The following is a 22,681-nucleotide window of genomic DNA, read 5'->3' as shown; positions in this document are numbered from 1 at the left end:
AGAAGAAGGCAGTGGAAAACAGGAGCATTAGGAGTGGAGAATTTATCTGCATGCATTCCTACATCGAGGACCAGCCTTAGAAAATGCTTTCTTTTTTTTAATTTTTTCATTTTGCAAAAGAGAGTTGGCACCAGGGATTGGGGATAAAAAAACCATTATCAAAATGCTGGTTCTGAATGACAGTGGAAAAAGAAGCCATGTCAAGTCTATACAGTCCAGCCCTCTTCTCAGAAGAATAAAGCAAAGTGGGTTCCCTGCCCTCCACTTGGGTCACAATCAAGTACAAAACAAAGATTTGAATGTTGAAGAAAACAGTTTTGCTGGGTTAGTCCTGTAATTTGTGCTACATAATTGTAGCAAGTGCAGCTGCTATTCTCGATAGAACTTTTCTTCATTTCATTAGGAAAAAAAATGCCTATGGAAGAGACTCTCTGAAGATTGCAAAAAAATGACCCTCTTTTTGAGATTTTTAGATAAACAAATTGTGATGAGCAAAGATGGAGAGATGATGGATGGATACCTGCTTATTCAGGCAAATCAGCACCTTAAACCTACAGAAATATTTGCACAAAGCAAGCAGGATTAAGCAGCTTCTAAAAACTATATTAAAAACCCATCAGGTTAAAACAACCAAACAAGAAAAAAGGGTTTTAGGAACATACTGCATTTATTTGGTCCCACAATTCCTAACTTTGTAACAAACCCCCAGAGTTTCACTCCTTAAAGTGCTTCAAACTCCATTTATATTATTATTATTATTATTTTGAACATCAATGTACATTTCTGTATAAGCAACAATCCAAAGAGATTTATATTTTTATAAAATTCTTTATATTAATGGATCAAATTTGCTCTCAAGATGGCCAACATTAAGGAAAATTTCCAAAGTATGCACACTGGAGTTGCTCAAGTCTCTGCTGCTGTGGATGAGAGCAGAATTTGGCCCAGTAGGGTATATGCAATTACATTTTCTGCATATATCTCCAAAGGCACAACAGATTACCTCAGAAATCAATAACATTTAAAAGGGAGTTTGTCAAAGCAAATACATTTTGTTTGCTTTGGCACAGTCCACATCCAGAGGATGCATTTGCTCACCGGCTGTTCAGAAGGAGCAGCCTGATGCTGGTCACCAAAGGGGAATCCATGCAGCTCTTCAGCAGACACAGCCCAATGTGTCCACAATGACTGTAACAGCAGAGTTACTTCTCTGGGCACCCGTGCAAATTCACTGTACCATGAACCTCTGAAATCCTCCTGGTGGAAACATGTTTGTCATTGATGGTAATATTTCGAAGACAGCCAGAAAATGGGTCTTCGACTGGAAGCCATGGGGTGTCCAAATTTGCTACAAAACCAAGGTGGAAAGACCAAGTTAGTAAGTATTATTTTAAGGAACATTAATTATGGCAGGGTTTTCAAAAGAGGGGAAATTATATAGGAGAACATGAATGGATGGGACCTTTGTTTTGGAAAGGAAAAAACATGAAAAAAATAAGAAGCAATAAAATTACCTGGAATTCTGCCAAAGTAGAGTGGCTGATACACACGTCTAGGAGGAGAGGGTTGAAGTACAGTGGTATAGTTACTCTGTGTTCCCACCTCTAGCTGCACTGTGTTCTCCTTCTGAGAGACTGCAAAGAAGCAGGAAAATGAGAACTCTTTCTTCAACCCTATTAAAGAATCAGCTAGATATGTCACTATTTTTAAATTGCATCTTTCTCGAAATTCAAGGCACAGAAAAAACAATTTTTTTTTATTCAGGGTCAGACTGAAACCTAGGTCATCTGGGGCTTAACAGAGCCTACCAAAAAATCTTATGTAAAGCCTTTAATTAACACAAGACACAATGCAAGAGTATTCTCAGACTAAACAGAAGTGAAAAGATTAATGAAAAATTTGGAGCTGCAGTGCTCTGTGCCCACCATCCCTTCAAAGCTTCAGAAGAAATGGTATGTATAATGTACCTGCAATGGTATGCCACTGTCCATCAGACAGAGGTTTCTTAGGTGTGACTGATGCCTGGAATTCTCCAGCATCACTATTTCCAGCAGCAATCACCTGTAGAGAAGTTACCTGTAAAGTTACTGTGACAAAGAACAGGAGCAACAGGGGGAGGTCAGAATTCCCCCTGCTGAATGAGGGCAATACAGCTGGAATGGACACAGTCTGTACCCACCTTCCCTCCCTTCATGTAAACAGTCAAGTAGTTGTCTTGCTTGCTTCCAGCATGGAGGAGTACACCTGTGGAACTCCTTGGTCGAATGGTAAATACAATCCTGAAATCCAAATCCATCAGCAAATTACCTGTGGAGAATTAAACAGTGGGGAGAGGTATGATCATAGATGGAGATAATTGGAAAACCACGTAAAAACAAGTAACCCATACACCTCTGTGCTTCACACAATTCCATATACCATAATCCCCACACAGCTTACCAATGGTGATATATCCTCCTTCATTAAAGAAGTAAATCCCTGTGTCCATGGGAACATCCAGACATGGAAGTACGCCATGTTTTTGTTGAGATGCATTCATGGCTTTTCCATTAATCTTAAAATTCCTCAGGCAACCCTTGAAACTCTTCATAGGCATATTCTGAAAGCATATTTCAAAACATGAATACTGAAGCATTATGGCTTTTTTTTTTAGCAATAATACTAAACATTGGTTGTTTTGGACTGTTGGACTATTAGAAAGCCAACTGGCACTAAAGGCACCTAGCACCCATCTTTGATGCAGTGAAAAGGCATTCCAAAGTTCTATAAAAGTGCTTGAAACCCAGTAAGAGTTGATTTTCAATTAACATGACTCCTGCTTGTAAAACAGATACTTCCCAATGATGTGTCAAAAAGACAATGCAAAAGGAATTGTGAAATCCCCGAAGCAGCCCTTCCCTTCCTAAGACTGTTTATTTAATTCTGATTTTATAAAATACCCTGGCTCATTAACTGTCCTCTTTTTTAAACAGAAACCACATGTATTTCAGATTCAAATCCAGTTCTACATCCATAATTCCTTAATGAGAATAATTCTTTTGTTTTTCTACTGATTATTGCTTAGTCCACTGAGGTAAATGTTCTGCAGAAAGATGGTATTCCTGGAATTAAAAATGTGACTTTGGTCTTCTCTACTTTTAAGGAATAAAAATGAAAAGAGTACGTGTTTGTCATCAGTGTCTCAGCAACATATTGAAAATAGAGGTCCAGGTGAAGGCTGTGTGAACAGGTGTGGAAAAAGATCTGCAATGAGCCACTGCAAATACCAGCCACAGATGGTGCTCATGTGGTCCTTGGAAACCCTCCCCAAAGCTTTTCAGCATGGAAATCCTGCCTATTAAAGACTTTCCCATATAATTAGTGCAGCATGGGGTGTGTGTGGGGGTGGATTTGTCAATTATTTACCTGTCTCTTCAGTGGTGGCAGCCCTCCCATGTAGACTGGTGGCTTAATGCTGATGGCAGCATTTGTTGCCAGTTTTCTGTGCTGGGCCCTTAGACCATCAACGACAAGGCGGGCGTTCTTCCCATCTGTGCTGAAGACCACCTTTCCAGGAGGCAAGGATAACAGAATAAAAAACCCAAAAGCCAACAAAAGCCACTGCAGATTTTCTTTGTCTTTAAATTAAATACCATGTTGTTGAAATATTTAAACTGAAAGTAACATCCTGGGACCATCAGTCTCAATAAGGTCTCTCAGAGACCTGTCAACCACATGAACTTTCAGGCATAGGAATTAATTTCCAATGACCAAAACTGAGTTTCTATTCTCTTAAAAATGCATTAGGCTGTGCTTGCTGAATGCTAGTTATGCTAACACTGTAGTTCCATGCTACTTACAGTGTGCCATTGCCCATCATTGTATTTAATACTGCTTCTGACTTTGATTTGTTTTTCTCCAGAGCCAAGTGAAAAGACAAAACGTCCTTTTGAAATGTGGAGAGCCATATAAGTGTCCTCAGAGCTTCCCTCCATGAAAACTATTAATCCTCTTGATGATCGAGTCCGTACATCTACAGAGAAATGTAACCTGTAGTGGAAAGTAAGCATATTCCAGTATAGGTCTGTTTTGTTGGTTGTTTTATCTTTTCTGTTCTCCAGTGAAACTCCATTTGTGAAATGCAGAATAGAATTTGGGTGGAATCATGGCATTATACACTGCATTTCTGCATGTGAATGAAACTTGACACATTCAGGCTTACATCCCATTCAATCTGCTCAGTTTAGATAAATGTTTGAGCAGGAAAAAAAAAGCCTGAACTTTTTCAACCACCTTTCATTATGGCCCAAGATATAAACAAGCAGAAAATCCTTATAATCAGCACCCTAAGAGTCAAGCAGCTTCAACAATTCAAGTACTAGGAGGAGAACAGAGAATGTTTTTATTACCTGTCTGTAGATAACAATGGAGAAAACATGTAGGATATAAAACTGTTTGGGATGCTTCCAAGGAGATAAGCTTCACTGCTGTCATGTAATGGAGCTGGTATAGGGTGGTTTTGCACATTAGCAGCTTTCAAATAATCAAGGTATTTTTCATTCTGTGCACATAAGATAGAATTGAAGCATTTATTATATGTGCAATAAATAGAAACATTTTAATCAACACATTTAAGAGCTCCCAGCCAAGGCAGTCAACAGCCTTCTCTAAAAGACAGAAAAGCTGTTGTCATTCTAGACAGGTGCAGGTTTAGCACGAAACTGCAACACGGTGAGAACTTCCTTCACATGTGAGATGGAAGGAAAGAACATCTGAACCTCAGTTCCAGAAATGATGGAAAGCCTGGGCATCAAATGGAGCAAAGATGACAGTAACAATAAGCATACCTTGAGCATCTTAAGCCTGAGAGGATTTTTAAATTCCTGCAGCAGCATTGGTTCAAGGTTTTCATATTCCTGGCAAGCTCCAAGGGATACACCAGTCTTCCCAGTATTATTGACAAGATTTTGAACCTCAGGGAGCTGACCTACCCTGTTATGATGAAAGCAGTAAGTGCTGTGACTCAGCATTCCTTTTCTTTAGTGTAATCAACAATAAATATATTGTAAAAATGTGTTCTGCACGAAATATATTTCCCAGTGACATGATAGTAAAGTACCAATTTTTAGTTTTCAACGAAAAATGTAAATTCAATGTTGTAGATTATATTTTCCCTGGCTCTGCTCATTTCTTTTTGGCTATAGAAAAACTCTGATTTCTGTTCTCATCTTTTCGAAACAAAGTAATTTTTGCTAGAAACCATTTAAAAAACACAAACATATGTGGTCCTTGAAAACAGAGAAAAAAATGACAGCAGCCTTGATTAAGATTTCTGAATCTATAAAGACTATAAAACTTTGATTGTTAATTATACATAAACAGTTTCAAATCAAGAAAATATAACATCAAGTTCTGCTTCGCTCTCTCCTTAAATAAGATGTTCTGATGAGTTTTGTCAAGGGACAAAGCCTGTCACAACTTCACATGTACCTCTAGTATTATAACAAAATTATCAGGAAGACTGTCAAAGCAAATTTACCCTGTGTATAAAGAATAATATTAAGGAATACTATAATTTTCTAAGTTGTACAAAGCATCTCTAATCAGTAAATTACAAAAAACTTTACAGCTACAAAAAAGCCACAAAGCTCCTTGCTTGTGGTTTTCTATGAGAAGAGTGGTAGATTTGTGAGTAGAACCTGAACTTCTTGAATGTTGGTCATTCTCCATTCACTCCATCAGACCAGCTACAATATTTATTCTTCATCTATTTTGGCACAAAAACTTTCCCAATTTGTTTTCTGTTGGGAAGTTTAATATATAGGTTACTTCTGATGCCTTTTCCTGGTCTTAAAAAAATTGAGAGCCAGACAAGGTTAAAGGATAAGGGGATTTTACCTTGGTATTTTAATAAGGATCCTTGTGGTGCACCACTTCACCAAGGCAGAACCGCAATGCACACACATGATAAAATCACATATACAATTCACAGACCTTACAAATTGGGATATCTAACAAGGATGCCCCAATGGAAGGCTAGGATGAATAGTGTGATATTCCCTCATCCAAGGAATTCCCCCTGGATGGGCAGAATCTTAGTTTAGAGGCTATGTTCTAGAGGGGGCCTTGGTTTCTCAAGACAGCATAGGGCTTTCCAGCCTCCTACTATGAGTCATTTAGTATGTCTGGTTTCCTGGCTTAACAGACTTCTAGGGCTATGCTGAGTTACTAGAATTAAGGAATTACAAGTATGCATGCTAGGAGTACTGAGGATACATAAAAGGTATATAAAAGAAAAGGCAAAAAACCATCTTGGCATCACATGAATGCCTTGTAGTGCTTTAAATTAAGACATAATTTGAGCAGCCTGGTCTAATGGAAGGTATCCCTGCCCATTGCAGGGGGCTAAAACTAGAGGATCTCTAAAGCTGCCTTCCAGCCCTTCCCATTCTGTGGTGGTATGACAATTGAATCAAAATACACTACTTTTGAAAACTCTACACATGTATAAACACTCATCAAAACTTAACTAACACAAAGTCCCACTGGGACATGACTTATGGCTCATGTAATGCTTGTCTTCTAGAAACATATTTATGCATATCTTTACTCCTAAATTTTGCCTGTAAGGTATCTCTAATAATCAGACAAATACGTGAAAAAAAGAGACAGCCTAAATAAGGCAGATGATTTCTACACATATGGTGTCACTTGTTCGTGTAACTGGTTTGATTCTGTCAGTAGCTTTGCTCCTTTCACCACCTGGTTCCCTAGGGAGCTATAACAAGACAATTTAGCAAATCTTTTTGGATGACTTGTTGGGACATATCCAATTCACTCTGCAGAGTCCATTCTTTGCCTAACAGACTGCTAAACAGGTATGATTGAGACTAAAATTCCTTTACATCTTTAATTATAACTGGATCCCATGTATAATACACCTGAACGAAAGTATTTGAGGGCAGAAAAGTTCATGCATTCATGAAGGCTTCACACACATAGAATAAAAGCATTTTAGCAAAACGTAATTTAAATATGATTTAAGGAGGAGAACAGGCCAAAATGCATGAAACATAATTCTTTCTAGGCCAAATACCTTTCAATAAAGATGTTTGAGATGCAACCTTCAAAACTATCTCCACCAAATTTTATAGGTCTGTTTGATTCCTGTGAGTTTGATGACCTGGGAGAGTCAACTTCTTTTGACTCATCATCAACCATCAGATGTACTCTGAAAAAAGTGAATCAAAATAAGCATGATATATAAAGAAATAATTAGGAAACTAAATAAAAAAAATATATAAAAGAACAATTTGACAGATATATTTCCTTGTTACATTGTGATTATGCTAGAGCTTCATTAGCTTAGTTCTGGGACTTTTTCAGTATGTGCTTATTGACTGCTGTGAAATTGCTCTGTTTTTCAATATTAGTTAAAGAGCTAGAGTTGAAGTTCATACTTCAGTCCTACAGTGAAATCCTGGTCAATTGAAATGCATGAAAATGCTCTCATTGTCAGCTATGGGACAGGATTTAAGTCTGTGTCAAAATGGAATGGACAGTATTAAGTTATAATAACACAAAGTTATAGCCAACCATTCAAAACTTTCGACTTCAACTAACACTTATATCATTTCATGCATTACACAGCAATCACTATGATTTAGGAACTTTTCAGTAAATTATCTCTTCTAATATCTAATATCTGCATAACAGATCATTATTGAAAAAACAGACAGCATTTGCTTCTTCCCTACCAGGGAAGGGGACATAGGAAAGTTAGGGGAAGGGGAAGAGCTCCAAAGACTCCAAAGCTCCAGCTAGACAAGCAGTCAAAACTCACACAACCTATAAAAGAAATGCACAGTAGAGTACAGCTAAAGCATCACAGGTACCAGCGTCCATATTCATAGAACAAAAATCTCCTTTCCCTTCATTATTTAGGTATCCTCTGCTAGAAGAGACCATTTTAAGCTGTTTATCCAAAGAATTAAGTCTCCAAAAATTTGAATTTCTTTTCTCCAACCACTACATATAAGATTTAGATGAAGAACTGGACTCACCTGTTGCCTGTTTTCATTACAGTCACATAATGCATTGACCCATCTTCATATTTCTTTTCCAGTTTAATTTCCTTATCTCGTATCTTTGCAGTTACAGAGCCAGGACTCAGAAAAATGGAAAGAACATCAGGCTACAAAAGAACCCCACAAAATAATCAGCTAAATAAATGCAAAAGCCTTTAGTTGTTGCTACTGCCATTAATACATCTCTCAGTGGGTGCCAGTAGGCAACACATTTTCTTACATTAGACCTACATTCCTCAGTCATCTAGTACCAGATGTGTACCAAGTTCTGCATGATGAGCATAGCTTCCATTTCAAAATACCTCTGCACTCTGAATAGCAAACATTTATTTAAAATACTTGTTTATTTTTACAAAAAGCAGAGGAGCCAGCTCTCCACTTCTCAAATACCTGGTGTATCTTACCTCCTCCAGCAAGCCAGAATGGGGTTCTACTTAAACTTCCCTGCTTTCTGAGGGATCATAGCTAGAACCAATCCCTTTGCTCCGCCTATTCGGACATGGTAACATTTCTATGTGGGCAGAGTGCCATTTTCCTTGAGAAAATTTCTAGCCAATTAAGCAACAGTTTTCTTGCTGGGATGTTGGTGTCAAGTGTGTGAGCTACTCTGCAGAAGGCTCTAGTTCAAAGCTCTGTTACTCATCAAACTACTTGTTGGCCATGTGAAGAAATTGCCAGAATGCATTTCTCATGCAAGATGCCACACTCAAAAAAGGCATTTCTTACCTTAAAATGCAGGAATTTACATGAGACTTATGACCCAAACTGAAATGACTGATTCAGAGATAAAACTCATCACATATGCTAAGTTGAATGTGTTTCATACCCGTAGATTGTAATTTAAGAGTGTTCCAGTAGAAGCTGTTGTCTGAAAGCCAAAGCCAACTTGGAAATCCTTTGGAAATGGGAAATTTGCTGCACTCAGGCTCAGTGTTCCATCCTTAGAGAAAGCTGCAGATCTGACAAGCTGAAAGAGAGAAAATAATGATTTCAGTGATTTTCCCTTTAATCAGAAGAAACACCAACATGAGACAACAGCTGCCCCACTCAACATAATTGTGATCAGCTCCAGTCAAAACCAAGCACAAGGCAAACCTCAAAAACCATTATTTCAGTACAGAACAGACTGTCAGAGTTGGCTTCACCAGCATTAATTATGCCCTGAGAAACTCTAAAAAGAGAGAGGAGGCTTGCTGAGAATAATGAGCTGCTCATCTCTAGCTATTGTAGCTTTGAAAGTTTGCACGTTTGAGGACACAAAACTGAGTAGCTGGAGGAATAGTTCACAACTATGAAGCTGTGCAGATGAGCTACATAATTGAAACTGTGTGAGTCACTGGACACTTTTTAATACATGAGAAGTTTTGCAGATACAGAGAATGAAGATTAGATCCTCTGCAAAGATAGTCTGTGAAGAAATCGCTCTGTGAAAGGTTTAGATGCCACAAGTACAAGAAAATAAGCACAAACTTTCAGTGCAATACTGTAGCAAAAAGGGCAAATGAGATCATGCATCATGTAAGCATCAGTAAGTAGAAGCAGAAGGATAGTTTTAATCTCTTCATGCAGCACCAGTTAAGCAAGCACTGAAATGTCATGTTGTCCTATTTTAAAAAGAACATGGCAAAATTCAAGGCTGCACAGAAAATAATTAAAAACCAATCAGATAAGTGGAGCCTTAGAATGTGAGAATTTGATGGAAGTAGTCTGTTAAGATCTTTTAAGAAAAAAAGGCTGAGAGGTCATTTAATTAGGAAGCTTAAACACCATGGCAGGAGGAAAGATACAAAGTAGTATTAAGTATTCCAGCCTAATCAATAACAGCAACTGGAAGCCAACAAACTTACATGGTAAATATGAATATTAAGTTTACTTAACTGTAAACAGTATTAAATAAGAGGGTGGACTATGTGCTGTAACAAGCGATCACAATAGGGCTGGTGTCTCTTATTTCTGCATCTTCACACCCAATCCGGGTTCTTTTACTGCCATCACATGTTAACCAAATATAATTTTTGACCTTTGCAAAACATAATGGTCCAGCACTTATAGACAAACCAGAGTCTGTGAACTCCAGCAGAAGTTTTTGAGGAAATGTATTAGTTACCTTCCAGTCATCTGAACATTTCTTGCTGACACCAAAAGTCTTATCAAAAACAACAGATGCAGTGCTTGGGTTTTTCAAATTCTTCATGCAGCCCCGGAATGGAGGTGTGGATATATTAAAGCTGGTTTCAGGGAGGGGAAGGAAAAAGAGTTCAGTAGCCTGGCATTTTCAAAGCACACACCACTAGAGTAACCTATAAATGCTAACAATATAAGAAATAGAAAAAGAGAACAAGAGCAATCTTTCTTATGTACACATGCTCATGCTGGTCAAACCCAGTCTTTAGGATGGGCTACAACGAAGATCTCACCATTAGCCAAAAATCACAGATTATGATCATGTATTATACACTTGTTTTTTTATGTCACATTAGATAGTCGATACAGAGCGTGAAAGAAATTGTGTAAGGAAAGAGTTTAGATGGAGTTTCCCTACAAAGTCTGTATATTACAGTCCTTTTATAGTTACTCACCGTTCCCGTAGAAAAGATGGAACTCCACCTAAGTAGTACTCAGTGAAATTGAAGACTTGTATGTTGACTCTAATACCAGGACTGACATACACAACCCCGTTTCTTCGGTCAAGCACCAAATTAATCTGAAATACATGAATAATGAGAACCACTTCACTTGGCAGAAACAAAAATCATTTACCTGAGTAAAAGTACCCTGACAGAGCAGGACACAGTGATGTTTTTTCCCTTCCTCTTGTTTACTAGTGACTTAAATCGATAACTGCAGTAGTTCAAAGGTACTTTGCAAGCTTTGGGCATTTAGTCAAAGCAAGAAAAACATTCAACTCACCAAATACAAGGTGAGGTTTTATTTTCATCTGAAAGATTGCCCTAAAAACACACCACCCCTAAGATTCAGATACTGTCTTGTCTTTGTAGCTGAAGGTTCAGAAGCTGCTGCCTGATACAAAAGCTAAGTCAGTCAGCTGGCTGAAGGTAGCTTAATCCAGTAAAGCATAAAGATTCCTTGCAGCAGACTCTGCAGTTTGCACTATTTAGTTTGAAATATATTAAGGGGAAAGGGAGAACTAATCAACAAGGATATCAAAGTTTTTAACAATGTCTTTATGATTTCACTCTGGTAGTGCTACAAAAGAGCTGGACTGAAGCTAAGGAGACAAGCAACAACAAAGACTGCAAAAGAGTAATCTCTAAAACGATCAGCCCACCCTGAAGAAATAAACCCTTAGGTGGTGAAAACACTAATCTAAGTATGAAACTAATGCAAATAAAAGGATTGTACACAACTATCTTTATGTAAAACACTGCTCTGAAAAAATTTTCCTTTGATGGTTTCACTGTTAAAACTTAACTATTCACATTAAAGCAGGACAAGAGAAAGATTCATTTTCACATCCCCAAACTAGTCTCCAGTGACTTGATTTCCTCACACAAAAGGAAAACTCCACAACTAAACTTTATAACAGGACAGTTTTAGTTAATGTGTATTTTTACAAATAGTGATTCCTTGATTCTTCAAAATTACATACTTGTTGATATGTTCCATCATTTACAATTTTTTTGGCTTCTACTTCTTCTGGAGTTTCAGAGTCAAGTTTGTATCTCAAAGCTGTATGACCATTTCTAATGAGCACACTGATGAACTGATCCTGCAATAAAAAAAAAACACACACCAACACCATTAAACTGCTATAATTTCACATATATATTTCATTGTCATATGAATACTTTTAACAAAGCTATCTAATTGCTTCTAGAAAGCTTTTTGGGGAAAGGATAACACAAAGCCTAAAACTTATACTAATCAATCATAATTATTTTAAACTGTTATAAACAGATCTGCTATCAGCTTCAAATCTCTGAAGGACTTTGTGTCATTTCAAATGTCTACTGACTTTATACAGCATGGAAAAATTATCCAGAATATGTCCCGGTGATTGCAATACGCCTACAAGATTATTAGATAAGTAGCAGCACTGTGGTTTGAACATCTTTACAGGTATAAGTCATCATGTCACTTCCTTTATTCCTTCTTACTCTGTTTCCACATATATCTAGAGTTGGGAAGAGTGCACTACCAATTTTGAAGGATTTCAATATTCCAGCGTTGGTTTGATCCCAATTACATTCCTCCCTTCTTGCCCCCAGTTCTGAATTCTCTGCATGGCCTAAATGGAGGAGCTTCTTGGAATCATTTTTTACTCAACCTTGACGAAGTGAGTATTCGGCAACCATGGCAGAATCATTGAATATCTCAAGCTGGAAGGGACCCATAAGTCCAACTCCCAGCTTCTTGCACAGCTACCTAAGACTAAACCATATGACATTAAACATACAGCAATATTTACTAATTTTCCACACAGATGAAAATAACACTTTTAAGACATTTCCTTACAGTTATTACTATATCTAACATGTTCTTTAATAAGCAAGATTTTTAAGATATTCTTGCACTACAGAACAGACAAAAGCATTCCACACATTACCCCATTTGCTGCAAAGAACACAATGCCTTCATCTGCAGTCGTCTCAATTGTCTGCTCATACCGAACTCGTTCGGCACTTCTTTCTCTTGCTGTGACACTGGCATAACCAGTGCCCTCAAAGTAGCTTTGGTCAGTCTCCTCTTTATATCTGTAATAATTCAATGTCACAGGTGTGAATATATGACAGCAAAAACTTCTACCACTTGGACTTACTGCCATTATAATTTTAAAAAAGCTTAAGTTAAAGAATTTGGTATAGGGCCAAATTCTGATCTAACCCAAGTAGAGAGAAAACCTTCTATCGGCTTCTATCAGATTCACAAATGGTCTTTAGAGAGGAAATCATTAATGACTGCATTTTTTTAACTTAATGTAATATTTACTTTAAAAAGTAAATGAACACCTTAGTCTACAAATTGTGTCTGTATTTTATAACACTTAAATTTGAACAGATGGAGATTGCCATAGATGTGAACCACGTCACTACTGAGGATTTTTTCTAAGAAATGTAATAATGACCAAGAGTTAGAAAAAAATCACCAATTTAGTTACAGTGGTTATTCTTCTACACGTGAAAGACGAAAATTCATAATGATAAAATCACAGAACTTGGAAACATTTCTGTGTTCATATCATACCGTCTGCAGGGTTGGACTTCAGTGGTGTTGAGATTAAAAGTCCTCTTGAAGTTGTAAAGGCTGATAACACGCTCATTTAGGCTGTTTAATTCAATGCAGCCTTCATAACGAGGATAGTTGAGATTATCTGGAGGCTGCAAAATAGTGTCATTAAAACCATTTCATCTACATCAGTTAACAAAATTTTACATTGCTATCTAACTGCTAAGACTTATTGCAAATGTTTTTAAGACACAGAATATGACATTCTAAATATGTACATGCTTGCATAAAATATCCAAATTATCTGATATGACCCTAGGTGTACTGCAGCACAATTTAAAATAGAGTCACATGGACTGGGAACACTATTTAGCAGGGCTGGACAGGTTTCATGCTTTCCTTGGCAATGAAATATCATCATGCTCCCTTCTTTGAGCTCTAGCACAGTACAAGCCAGGCAGATTCTGTAGGAAGCAGCATCTCCTTGCATCTCACCTATTCCTACTGACATAGGTAAACTTTTACACATGCTTTTGAATGACTGCTAGGTCCCATCTTTACTTGTAAGAACAATCGGATGATTAACACAAAATCTCTTTAAAACACTAATAAACTCTTTACCCTAAAATCTGGTGGGTATCCTCCAACATAAAAGACAACACTGCTGGGATCAAGATTGAGGAGCATGTCACTGTCTCCACTACTTGCACTCCTAGGGCTTTCATAATCTGGAGAAATTGATGTTGCTGCTTTGATGTACTTCAGCTTTGCATACTGGTATATCCTAAGACCAAAACAGGCAGAATATCACATCACACTGATAAAAGATGTTATTAGCAGGTTTTCAAGAAGATTGTTGTACACTGTGGGTCTTATACCTTTCAAATGTAACTTGATCCATAACAGCTTCCTCAGCCTTGCTTTGAGTCACCAATGACTGCACTCTCACTTCTCCATCACCACCTCCCAGGTTATAGACACAAGTAAGGTAACCACCTTTCACAGCCATACCAATGTAGTCCTTGGAAGCCTAAAAATAGCAAGTAAATAATAATTCATAAATGATTAATTATAATTAAGGTAAAATACAGAAGCACTTCCTCAGAGACATCATCATGCTGTGCATGAGTCATAAGAAATCCACCCACCTAATGATGAGAATTAAGTTTATCAGTTTTGGGAAGAAAAAATAATGCTATATGTTGCACTAATTCAATGAATATGGTTAAAAATTAACTGAAAAGTCATGTGTGACTTTTTACTTTTGCAACAACAGTATCTAAAATATTTTTCTCACTTGTAACATCTCCCAGCTAAAGCTATGAAAACATGACACCTTTACTAAGAATTAGACTCAACACCTGTGACATAAAAAGATGTTCAGGACAACACTCAGGGAAGGACAATGGTTCCTGCTGAGGTGACTGGGAGCATTTTCCCCATAAGTCACATTTTATTTGTTCAAGAGACTGTATTTCAGAAGTAACCATTAAAATGCTTTCAACAGATGTCTTGGCTAGTTATTCAGAGGATAAAGAGATGAAATCCAGTGTAGAACAAATACCCCTGAACAGTTTTCTGTGTAAGCACAAGGCTTACTACAGATACAGCTCCTGTCAAATAACAAGAATAGAAACCACATGCAGGAAATTTTTTCAATGCTTGATGGTGATTGAGCAAGCCTAAATGCACAAGCAGGTCTGCATTATTCCGCATACTTAGAAGAAAAAAAAATTAAGAGCTGAGGGGCTGAATTTTAAAACTGGAATAATCACTTTTTTAACCAAAAGAGAAACTCAGAGTGACTTATATTGTGAAAAGAGTCAAAGCTCTGAGGCAGGAGTTGGGCCGAGTTTGGGCTGACTGCTGCAGAAACTGACAGGTCTGATAAGAATGTGTGATGGTATCCATGATGGAGAAGTAACTTCCAAAGGAGCAAAAGAGCAAAGCAAAGGACAAGGCTCAGCCGCTTGTTAGTTACTTTGCCAGGGAAGGAATGAACATAACACTTCTACCATTACATAAATACAATTTTAAAGAAACTAGGCCAATAGTAGCTACAAATTTCAGTCAGAAAAGCTCACTTCCCATCCTTTTCTCAAAACACGATATCTGGTCCTAAAATCAGATTGAATACCAAAATATACCTACATTTTTATTACCCAGGTACAGGACAAACCTATTTGCCCTCTGCTGGCTGTCTGTACTTTGCTGAGGTCTTTGGATGAACAAGGAAAGTGAAGTATAGCCCTTCAGATCTTCAAGGTTGCTTGGAGGTCGAATCTCTACCCCAGAGCTGCCATTGAACCTCATGGGAATAGCAACCTGTTAAGAATACAAAAGTTGAGTATGTTACAATTAACTATTGCTACCACTGGTGTGTTTAATTGCAAAGTAACCCATTACACATTCTAGTCATGTTACATCCATTAATTACCACAGATTTAGACTCTGCTCCTACCAAACAAAATAATTAGGAAACAGAGTGGATAATGCAGTATCTGTATTATCAATACTTAGCACTTTTTTGTTCCAGACATCAATTAATCAACCCTTACTGTGCCTCTGTTACCTTCAATACATGGACAGGGAAGGATGTGCCCTGCAGCTCTGAAGAGCAAGTCTATGAATTATTCAGATGTCTACAAACACATCCTGGTCCTTCACTTAGCTGGACTTGACTGTCTGTTGGGAATTACAATGCACCTCTGATATCATAAAGACACATCCTATTCCAGCTAAATACACCATGATCACTGATTCCTCTTATTCACTGTAACTCTAGGCTATTTGTGATGATCTCAGGGATGGTTCTTAGTACCTGAGACCACACTATCACTTCAGCAACTACAGCAGTTCCTTAAATGAGAAAGGGGAGTCTAATAAGGTGCCAGTAGCCAATTTCTAACATTTTGGAGCAACAGGAGTAACAGGGCTGCACAACTTCTTTGGCAGCATCAGCTTTCAATTGACCACATATGGGTGGAGAGCCCTGTCTCTAAGCAGCAGAGCCAACTCTGTCCCTGCTGCCAAAGCCACCACAATGTACCTTGGAAGGCAAGAGGATGCTGTACAAATAAATATTACAGAGATGCCCTGGGGAAAAAAAACTAATGGGAAAAATATGTAGCAGGATGCTACTGCATCCAGTAATTTTTATGTATGAGTTATTATGCTTCCCATCACCACAGTTACTTCAATTGCTGGGTAGTGCTGTTGAATAAAACTTATGTCTGTTCTTTCACACACATTGAAATAAAATTATTTAGAAAGAGGAATGAAAGTAGTGTTGTGTATCCAAACCACTGAGGTCAAGCACAATTGCAATGCTCAGGACAGACCTTATTTGCAGCATCTCTTGCCTGCTGAATCAGTTCTCTTATGCGATTTATGTTCTCAGAGATGTTGCTGATTGGCATCAGCTGTTGGTTGATACTCTTGATCTTGCTGAACAGATCTGGAAGTTGGTTTGTCAAATTTTTTACTGCAATGAAAGAAAGGAAATAGTTGATATTAAAAAGGAGGAGGAAAACAAGATGCAAAAATATGGCATCACTACACAATTATCAGAAAAAGCAGTGGACAGGGTAATGACAAAACAGTTTTGACTGGTCCTACAATATTAGGAAGTTCTCACTAAAAGTAACAGTTTATACAGAGGTTATTGCACTCCTGAAATTTTTGGCTAAAGGTGGCCAGAATCAGCCAGAATCTGGCAGAAGCGGCCAGAATCAGCACTTCCAAAAATGTTTTAGGTAAAGGTCCAGAAAAAAGTATTAAATAGAACATGATGAGGTCTCGATGAGGTCTCTGGCATCATTACCCAGTGGCTCTGGATGCTAGAGGAGAATGAGGATAAAGGAGAGCAGATAGGACTCAGACTCATAGCATCTCCTACTGTCAGAGAGTGAATAATGGGGTAAGCAGATTGCTGGCCTGACCGAGTAGGGCATGAATTATATTCTTGTTGTCAAGGTTGCTAATTAGCACAGTTTCATAGTGTCTTATGGTATCTGGCCAGGTTTATTTAAGAAAAAAGAAAATATGACAAGAATTTTAACTTTTTTCATAATAGGAAACAATTTCTCATCTCCAACCCAATGATGCAGAAGGCAAATAAAATGAAATGTAGACCTTTTGTTTTTTCTAAATATGACTTCTAAACCGGTTTTGTAACTGCAGGGATGACTTACAATGTTGCAATACCATGCAGGACTAGCTCTTGTATTTACATGATTTAAAATGTTTTTATCTTACTTGACTTTAACAGATAAAGCTGCTGAAAAGATGTAAAATGAAGTTGCTTGGGAATGTGATTGTCCCTTATTTTGTATTCAGCACTGCCTCTGTGCAATCCTTTTCACTTAATTTCAGTTAACAGACATGTAGCCTAAGCTAATAGTCTAGGGCCCTTCTCTGGCCAATGCAGTAGAAAATCACATAATAACAGAGCAGCTGGAAGACCTCTGGAGGTCACAGTGTCCAACCCCCGTGTTCAAGCAGGGCCAGCCAGGTCCAGTAGCCCAGAATTGTGTCTAGGCAGGCTTCTGAATATTCCTGAGGATGAGACTCAGAGACAACCTCTCTGGGCAACCTGTGCCAGTACTCAGTCCCCTCACAGTAAAAGAACTGTTTTGTCATGTTCAGAGGGAATCTCCTGTGTTTAAACCTTTTACCCCAGGGGGACATTGCAGGCTCATCTTCAACTTCATGCCCACCAAGACCCTGAGGTGCTTTCCTACAAAGCTTTTTTCCAGCTTGGCCACTTGCTCAGCCTGTACTGGTACATAGGTTTATTTCTCCTCAGGTCCAGGACTTCTCCTTGGACTTCAAGAGGTTCCTGGCAGTTTATTTCCACAGCCTGTTGAGGTTTGTCTGGATGGCAGCACAACCCTCTGGTGTATCAGCCACTCCTTCCAGTTTAGTGTTAGGAGCAAACGTGCTGAGGCACACTCTGCCTCATCATCCAGATCGTTAATAAAGATGTTGAACAGGATCAGACCCAGTATTGACCCCTGAGGTCCCCCATTAGCAACTGGCCTCCAAATCTTTAGAGACCAGTCATGGCACTAGCTTTTAACACATAGCACAGAATGGCCTGAGTCACTTTCTGCTGTGCCTGTCCCTTTCTACTGGCCATAAAAGAAGTTCAGAATACTACCTTAGGGTACGTGTCTAACTCTTGAGTGATTAAAGCTCCTGCTGCAAACTGGCCATGGTCACCCTTACAGTGATTTGGTAGGTCCCTCACAGCACCTGCAATACCTGAATTGTTTGCCTCCATCAGTGCTTTATTGAAGGTGGCACTCTGTGTGCTTCCATAGTTACTCTTAATTCTTTCCACTTCTGCTTCAATTGGGACCAGTTCACCCAACACACTGTTGGTGACAGAGTTGGCATCTTCTGCCATGTTCCTTGCACTGGTGATGATGCTGTCAATGTCATCTGAAACAGACAGAAATGAACATGCAAATTCTTACAATAACAGATAAAAGGGGCAGGCCAGAAGTGATCCATAAGTAGCAAACCTCTGTTTATCCCGTTGAGATTGTTTTGAGCAGTGACAAGATCAATTTTCAGTGCATTTGTCTTTCCATCAGCGACATCAAGTCTTTGCTTTAGGTCTTCCAGGCTAGGACCAATAGCTGCAAAACAGTGAAATCCCCATGAGAATTTCAAAGAAAAATATCAATTTTCTGTTGGACAGATGGTGTTGCAGCACTTGTCTGTACTCTTACACAGCTCATGCTGCCACTGAGCATTGAGTCCACTGCAAAACAAGCACAAAGCAAAGAATTTGCTGGACAGGAGGACTGCAAAGGTGCATAGCATATAGCAGGAGCCAGAAATCTACTTTCTTGCCTTTTCGCCATGGGAAATAACTATGACAAAAAGTCCCACTGTAATGGAACTTGCATTTTTTTGTTGAACAAGTGCTGAAGATGTGAAAATTTATGGTTCAAGGAACGTTTCTCACACTGTGCCAACATTTCTAGTACCACTTTCTTTCTTAGTACCTTGCAATGTCCTTTTAGTCTCCTGTGCTTGATCCATGAGTCCACTGCTCTCAGTTTTTAACCTTGCAGCTTTTCCTGATAGGTCTTCTCTCTTCACAGTCTGACAATAGAAGCACGGTACTGTAAGATCACTTGGTAATTACATTAAAATTTAAAGAGTAAAAGAGAGAGCCCAATCCAATTTAAAGAAACCCCCAACTCTACTGAGATGTAATCTGAAGAACGTAACCTTTAGCAACAACTCCCCAGGTTAATTCAAGCATACTACAACCTTGGTCTTTAGCAATCTTCAGACAGATTTTAAGGCATTAGGAGGAAATTACCAGCATACAGCTGTTGGATGCTATATCTCTGCTGAAGAGCTTGTGGGTATTAGTAATGGAGAGTAAAAGAGAATACCTGAAATCACCTGCAGTGACTACCAGGCTTGCCTTGTAAGAGCTCTTTATTTTTCACTGAAAGCAACAGTCAGTACTCACATGCCTTTCCCATCAGAAAGGCAGTAATTGGCCTGGTTAGTGCTGAGCCAAGACTAATTATTCAACATGCAGAACAGCAAGTCATACAAAAAGTCACAGAAAAATAAAGCATGCCAAGACACACGGGTGTTTGATTTTGGGGCCTCTGAGATAGTTAAAGAAAATAGACCCCTGGTTGTAACAAGTTTACAGTGATGTGGACACTTACTGATACTTACCGATAAAGCTGAGTCAGCTGCTTTCCCAGCTTGGTTGGCTGCCTCCTCTGCTGCCTTGATGGCACCAATAATATTGTCATAGGCAGTAGAAGCTTCCACAGCACAGCCTACCAACTCGTCCTTCCTGGCACTGTTCTTTATCCTGTGGGAAACAGGGTGAAAAATGCAGCCTTCTTCCAAGGCTGTGAGATGGATTCCAAACAGATCTGAACTCGGTATTTTCTAAGTAACACCAACACAGAAAATGATTTTCAATTAGATCTGTGACTTCATTCTACAAAAAATATCAAATTTGGAGATAGACCAACATGGAAAGACTCTTCAGAAAACAGGATAAGTTCAAGCATATGGAAAAGCACAGCTGTGAGACTCCAAAGCAGCCTTCAAATGATTAAGATGGAGAGAATTCACCAAAGCATATGTCAATAATAAGGTGCCTCAATCCCAGCCCTCCAAATACAATTAAGAGGAATTCAGAGGATTGTAGATGTCAGATCATGGAGTAACTACAACACCTTTTGTGTTTTCCCCAAGAACCAGCACAGCAGCTCTGGGATCAGAAACAACAGACAAAATCTCTTCTATCCACTCCCTGTGAGCTATACAGCTATCTAGTACTAGCTGCCTTGTATTTGTGAGAACAGTGCCTTCTTAGTTTTCAGTGTGATTTTTTTCAATTAACAAAAAAAGTAATGAAAATGTGGGTTTTTTACCCAAGAATTTTCCAGCCATTAGGTATTTTGGAATTTAACTTTCTGAAACTTTGTAGTTGGTGCTATGACAAAATGCAAACAATTTGACCAGGGAAAAGTAAATCAGGATCTCACTTTTTTTTTTTCATTTTGTTCTGATGGATCACAGAAGGCCTCCAAAACCCCACTCATAATTCCAGTCCAAAGTACAAATAATGGAAAGAGAAATGCTTAATTCCTATCAAGTTTATAATATTTTTGCCTTTTGAGAAGATTTCTAGAAGGATGAGAAAACCAATGGAGGTCTTTTCCTCCATAGTGCTGAGCAGGCATGTCTGAAGACTTCCAAGACGGCCATTTATTCAAATTATTTGCCTCAATTCTTTCATACCATATAAGCATCCCTGAGTACAAGTACCTGAAATAACTCTACAAAAATATTCTAAACATCTTCCCACTCTGTACATGAGGATTTTCTCTTACTAGTAAGATGTTAATGAAGTGTTAGTACAGTAGTATAAAACAGTATTACATGAGTTCACACTTCTAGGGGGGAAACAACCAGGAAAAACACAGGAAGATGTGGGTTTTGGAAAAAAAGAAAACTTCTGTAAATCATGAAGAAGCAGAAAGAGACCAACCTAATTTCTCTCTAGTTTTGCAAACAGTTACAAAAGCAAGTGAAATTACAGATCATTACAACCACTCTTTTTGTTCTGTACAAAAATTACTCATTTACAGGAATGGCAACATACTCTTCCAGTTGTTTTGCCAAATCTTGCAAAGATTTGGCATGTTCCTCGGCCCTCACCACCAGTGGTTCTTTGCTTGCTGATGAGAGATTTGCCACTTTTTCATTCATGTCCTTCCTTGCTCCATCCAGCTGAGCAGCCAGGATTTCATATTCCTATGGTTTTAAAAAGATATAATTTTATTTGTATTTGTACATGTTTAATTTTGTCCATGTATACTTCAGTGTTACACATACCTTGCACCTGAGGAGACCAAAGAGAAAAACATTCCCTCCCAACTTATTCTGCAGGTTACTGGAGTCATTACATTATGCTTCCAGACCCATTACATAAAAGCTGAGTCAGAGCAAAGACCCTTCTAGCCTAGTATCTTGCCCCTCTGACAGTGGCTAAAAGCAATTAACCAGAAAGAAAGACAAGAATACCACAATTGCTTATGGTACTTCTCACAGACGTCCTCCCAGATTCTGATATCTGCAGCTCAGTGTCTTCCTCAGACACATCACAGCCCCCAACAAGCTTCTCTTACAGAAACCTGTGCAGGCAGGCAGACTCCTTATACATCCAGGATGGGCTGTGGGATCCTTTCTTTCTTGACTGGCTCGGATAAGCCTCATCTCCGAGAAGATATTGGGGTTTTTTACCTTCTCTTAAACTTTACCTCTTTGCTCTCTTGCAATAATCCAAGTACACTCTTAGCTTGTGTCAGGGAAGACCGGGCTGAGTTCAGAATATCCAGGACACCATTCTGTTGCACATTTGTCTCTTCAATCCGTTTCTGAGGAAAAATGAGAAGTTGAAGAACATGTGATTGAGTTAAGAAAAGGGGCAGGAAAAGCTGTATCTTGAAACCAAAATTAAAAACAAAACAAAACAAACCCAAACCTAATCTAGCTGGCAGTAGGATTTACCAAGGGTACAGTCACTTTTATTTATTAAATGAGTGTGCTAAACCAGTGATACATTTCAACAAGACCACAATTAAGAGAAGGTGTCCTGCAGCACATTTATTCCTCGTACTATTTTACCAGCTCTAAAATTCAAATACTGCTAAGTAATAACAGCTGTTCCTTGTCATGATGAGACCTCAGAATCTGTTATGTGGAACACTAATCCCAAATAATTTAACAGTACTGCACCCATTTTTGCTCCCATCTTTCATGGCTGTTAAAGCTAAATACTTTGAAGAACTTACTATGAAAAGTACATCAGCATCAGGAATTTGGTCTTGAAAAGGAAACAAAAGCACTAGTGGCAGCTGGAAAGAAGC

At 38.5% G+C, this 22,681-nt stretch overlaps 1 protein-coding gene across 1 annotated transcript in view; it reads right to left on the bottom strand.

Annotated features, from left to right (window-relative positions):
- Positions 1–648: 648 nt before the first annotated feature.
- The window catches only part of LAMA3 (laminin subunit alpha 3), a 105,980-nt gene continuing 83,947 nt past the window's right edge, over positions 649–22,681 (bottom strand). Inside the window, exons 50-76 of the mRNA XM_066546446.1 lie at positions 22,073–22,189; positions 21,415–21,566; positions 19,968–20,109; positions 19,271–19,370; positions 18,782–18,898; positions 18,519–18,698; positions 16,595–16,737; positions 15,405–15,578; positions 14,132–14,283; positions 13,875–14,037; positions 13,272–13,405; positions 12,634–12,781; positions 11,677–11,796; positions 10,646–10,770; positions 10,174–10,294; positions 8,893–9,033; positions 8,043–8,173; positions 7,076–7,210; positions 4,827–4,971; positions 4,389–4,540; positions 3,840–4,029; positions 3,406–3,546; positions 2,440–2,599; positions 2,180–2,307; positions 1,968–2,061; positions 1,515–1,634; positions 649–1,348 (exon numbers count right to left, since the gene is read on the bottom strand). Of these exons, the coding sequence (XP_066402543.1) occupies positions 1,203–1,348; positions 1,515–1,634; positions 1,968–2,061; positions 2,180–2,307; positions 2,440–2,599; positions 3,406–3,546; positions 3,840–4,029; positions 4,389–4,540; positions 4,827–4,971; positions 7,076–7,210; positions 8,043–8,173; positions 8,893–9,033; positions 10,174–10,294; positions 10,646–10,770; positions 11,677–11,796; positions 12,634–12,781; positions 13,272–13,405; positions 13,875–14,037; positions 14,132–14,283; positions 15,405–15,578; positions 16,595–16,737; positions 18,519–18,698; positions 18,782–18,898; positions 19,271–19,370; positions 19,968–20,109; positions 21,415–21,566; positions 22,073–22,189 (3,771 nt within the window). The 3' untranslated portion in view covers positions 649–1,202. The remainder of the gene's footprint in view (positions 1,349–1,514; positions 1,635–1,967; positions 2,062–2,179; positions 2,308–2,439; positions 2,600–3,405; positions 3,547–3,839; positions 4,030–4,388; positions 4,541–4,826; positions 4,972–7,075; positions 7,211–8,042; positions 8,174–8,892; positions 9,034–10,173; positions 10,295–10,645; positions 10,771–11,676; positions 11,797–12,633; positions 12,782–13,271; positions 13,406–13,874; positions 14,038–14,131; positions 14,284–15,404; positions 15,579–16,594; positions 16,738–18,518; positions 18,699–18,781; positions 18,899–19,270; positions 19,371–19,967; positions 20,110–21,414; positions 21,567–22,072; positions 22,190–22,681) is intronic.

Source organism: Molothrus aeneus, chromosome 1 (genome assembly GCF_037042795.1).
Source record: "Molothrus aeneus isolate 106 chromosome 1, BPBGC_Maene_1.0, whole genome shotgun sequence".
NCBI lineage: Eukaryota > Metazoa > Chordata > Aves > Passeriformes > Icteridae > Molothrus > Molothrus aeneus.
This window is presented reverse-complemented; position numbering and strand designations above follow the sequence as displayed.